General features: G+C 45.3%; 1 protein-coding gene across 1 annotated transcript; it reads left to right on the top strand.

Moving 5' to 3' along the window:
* The first annotated feature begins 649 nt into the window (after positions 1-649).
* On the top strand, positions 650-1872 carry LOC141695567 (uncharacterized). The gene is made up of 3 exons (XM_074499805.1): positions 650-1035; positions 1119-1422; positions 1540-1872. The coding sequence occupies exons 1-3, from the start codon at positions 650-652 to the stop codon at positions 1870-1872; spliced, it is 1023 nt and encodes a 340-aa protein (XP_074355906.1).
* Positions 1873-3611: the final 1739 nt, after the last annotated feature.

Below are 3611 nucleotides of genomic sequence, written 5' to 3'. Positions count from 1 at the left end.
GCTCCAGGAGCACTCAAGAGATGAATCCCCAAGATGTTCAAGAGAGGATCAGGGCTCATGAAGAAGAGATTAGAAGGCTCAAGTGAGACCTGGAGACACATCTGGTCCCAAGACCCCCACTCGCTCCAAGGCGGAGAAACCCTCCTCCAATCATAGACCTGGATGGTCCAATACCAAGAAGGGTAGTTGCCCCAAGGGCTGATCCAAGTGATCTTATGCCCCTAGGAGATCCTGATGATCCAAACCCACCATTCACTGATGAGATAATAAATGCTCGTATCTCAAGAAAGTTCAAGATGCCCACCATCAAATCATACGATGGTACTGGCGACCATGCTAATCATGTTAGGACGTTCTCTAATGCCCTGTTGTTACAGCCCGTGAACGACACTATTAAATGTCGGGGCTTCCCTTAAGCTCTATCGGGCATGGCTCAAAGGTGGTACAGCCGTCTGCCCCCAAACTCTATTGGATCCTATAAGGACTTGAGTCAAGCTTTTATTAAGCAGTTCATAAGTGGCAGAGTGCACGAGAAGAGCTCAGCATCTCTCATGGTATAGTCCAAGGAGCAAAGGAGTCCCTGAGAGAGTATCTAAATTGATTTACGAAGGAGGCTTTGAAGGTCCCTGATCTTGATGATAAAGTAGCTATGATAGCCCTGCAGCAAGGGACTAGAGACGAGTTCTTTAAGATGTCCTTGGCTAAGCGCCCTCCTGAAAGCATGCTGCAGGTCCAGGATACAGCTGGGAAATATATTAAGGTAGAGGAAAGTATGAAGAAGATAGATGTGAGTAACGAACCTACTGGGAACATGAAGCGGAAGACGGATCAGGAGTATGATGCCAAGGACAAGTATCCACGAATTGGCAAAAACTCTGACTCCTCCTCTTCTAAAAAGAATCAGCAACCAAAGTTCGCTAAATATGCAAGGTTGAATGCTCCAAGGAGCCAAATCCTTATGGAATTTGAAAAGGATAAAGACTTCAAATGGCCGAAGCCACTAAGGGGAGATCCCGAAAAAAGAGACAAGAGTCGGTATTGCAGATTTCACAAAGATGTTGGTCATGCACTGACGATTGTAGACAACTCAAGGATGAGATTGAGTATTTGATCTGAAGGAGAAAGTTTGGACGTTTCACCAAGGGTGAAGAGGCCGGAGGCCAGAAGAGAGATAATGATCGAAGAGATGATGATCGAAGAGGTAACGACAGAGATCACAACCCACAGCCCCGAGGGCCAGTAATTAATATGATCTCGGGAGGACCTACAACAGCTGGTACTACAAGGAACTCCCGAAAAGCTTATGCAAGAGAAGTAATGAGCATAGTTGGAGAACCATCTAAGCATTCTAAGTCAGAGGTGACGCTTGAATTTGGTGACCCGTACCTTGAAGGCTTGAAATTTCCTCAGGTCGATCCTTTGGTTATCACTCTGATAATTGGAAATTGTCCTGTTATGAGGGTCCTGGTGGACAATGGAGCTTCCGTGGACATTCTGTTCCATGACACATTCATAAGAATGGGCTACAATGATTTTTAGTTAACTCCATCCGACACACCCATCTACGGGTTTAACCATGTGGAATGCAAAGTCGAAGGAGCAATACAACTTCCCGTAACTATTGGGACAGAGCCTAGGGAGGCCACACAGATGTTGAACTTTCAGGTTGTCAAGGCAGCCTCTACTTACAATGTTATCATGGGTAGGACAGGGATCCATACTTTTAAGGCTGTGCCCTCAACCTACCACATGGTACTGAAGTTCCCAACTAGAAATGGTGTTGGAGAAGCAAGGGGAGATCAAAAGATGGCCCGCAGTTGCTATATTGCAGCACTTAGGCCTGATGGAACAGGGGGCAGGTCCTCCCCATAGAAGATATGGATGTCCGAGAGAATACGTCGGGGCATCTTTGGACAGAACCTTGAAAGGTTGAATGACAACTTTCCTCCAGGAGAACAATGATGTATTCGCTTGGACAGTAGCTGATATGCCTGGGATTGACCCAAACCTTATAACTCATAGGTTGAACGTTGATCCAACTCAGAAGGCTGTAAAGCAAAAGAAGAGAACTTATGCCCCTGATAGGTTGGAAGCCATTAAGCAGGAGGTCGAGAAGCTTTTAGAAGCTGGATTTATTGAGGAAGTGCAATTCCCTAAATGGTTGGCCAACCTCGTAATGGTTAAGAAGGCCAATGGAAAGTGGAGGATGTGTGTTGACTTCACTGACTTGAATGATGCTTGTCCGAAGGACTGTTACCCCTACCAAGGATTGATATCCTGATCGATGCCACTGCTGGACATGAGATGCTAAGCTTCATGGATGGCTTCAGTGGTTAAAATCAGATTAGAATGCATAAGGATGACACCTCCAAGGTATCTTTCATAACTGACTTTGGTGTATTCTATTATCTTGTTATGGCTTTTGGACTTAAAAATGCAGGATCTACTTACCAAAGACTGGTAAACAAAATATTTGCCCATCTAATTGGGAAGACCATGGAGGTCTATGTTGATGACATGTTACTCAAAAGCCTAAGCAAGGCCGATCATAATAGTCACCTCAGAGAGGCATTTGAAGTGCTGAGGCGCCACAAGATGATGTTAAACCCAGCCAAGTATGCTTTTGGCGTTGGGTCTGGAAAATTTTTAGGTCATATGGTCTCTAAGAGGTGAATAGAGGCCAATCCCGACAAGATCAAAGCCATCCTAGAAATAGAGCCACCACGCTCCATCAAGGACGTTCAGAAGCTGTCGGGAAGAATTGCAGCTCTATGGAGGTTCATCTCCAAGTCAGGAGAAAAATGTCTGCCCTTTTTCAAAACCCTTAAGAAGGTGAAGGACTTTGAATGGACAGCTAAGAGCCAAGAGGCCTTTGAACAACTGAAGAAGTACATGACTGAAGCCCCGTTGTTGGCTAATCCAAGTCTGGAGGACAATCTTTATTTGTACCTCGCTGAACAAGCCGTGAGTGCAGTCCTTTTGAAGGAAGAACAGAAGCTCCAGAAGCCTGTATATTATATAAGAAAGGTGCTCCATGGAGCAGAATTGAATTATTCCACCACGGAAAAGTTCGCACTTGCTCTTATCACAGCCTCGAGGAAGTTGAGACCATACTTTCAGGCTCACAAGATCGAAGTCTTGACGGACCAACCTTTGAGGAACATTATTCATAGCCCGAAGGCCAGTGGAAGGCTCATCAAGTGGGTGATTGAGTTGGGAGAATTTGATATCAAATACAAGCCTCGAACGGCCATCAAGGCTCAGGGCTTAGCAGACTTCGTGGTCGAATGCACCATTAACGACTAAGAAGTCGGGGGGAAAGAGATAGTAACCCCAAAAGGAGGAGAGAAGGAGAAGGAGGAAGAAACAACACTGAAAGAATATTGGGTTCTCCATTTTGACGGAGCATCCAAAATAAAATCTAGTGGCGCAGGCCTAGTATTGCAAAGCCCTGATGGGTTTAAGATTGACTGATTGAGTATGCTTTGAAGTTAGATTTTCCAACTATGAACAACGAAGCAGAATATAAAGCATTGATAGCCGGCTTAGGCTTGGCTAGAGTCGTGAGGGCCAAAAACCTGAAGGTATGTGGGGACTCGAGACTTGTAGTT

Source organism: Apium graveolens, chromosome 11 (assembly GCF_009905375.1).
Source record: "Apium graveolens cultivar Ventura chromosome 11, ASM990537v1, whole genome shotgun sequence".
Taxonomy (NCBI): domain Eukaryota; kingdom Viridiplantae; phylum Streptophyta; class Magnoliopsida; order Apiales; family Apiaceae; genus Apium; species Apium graveolens.
Note: the sequence above shows the minus strand (reverse complement) of the source record. Positions and strands in the feature narration are given on the sequence as shown.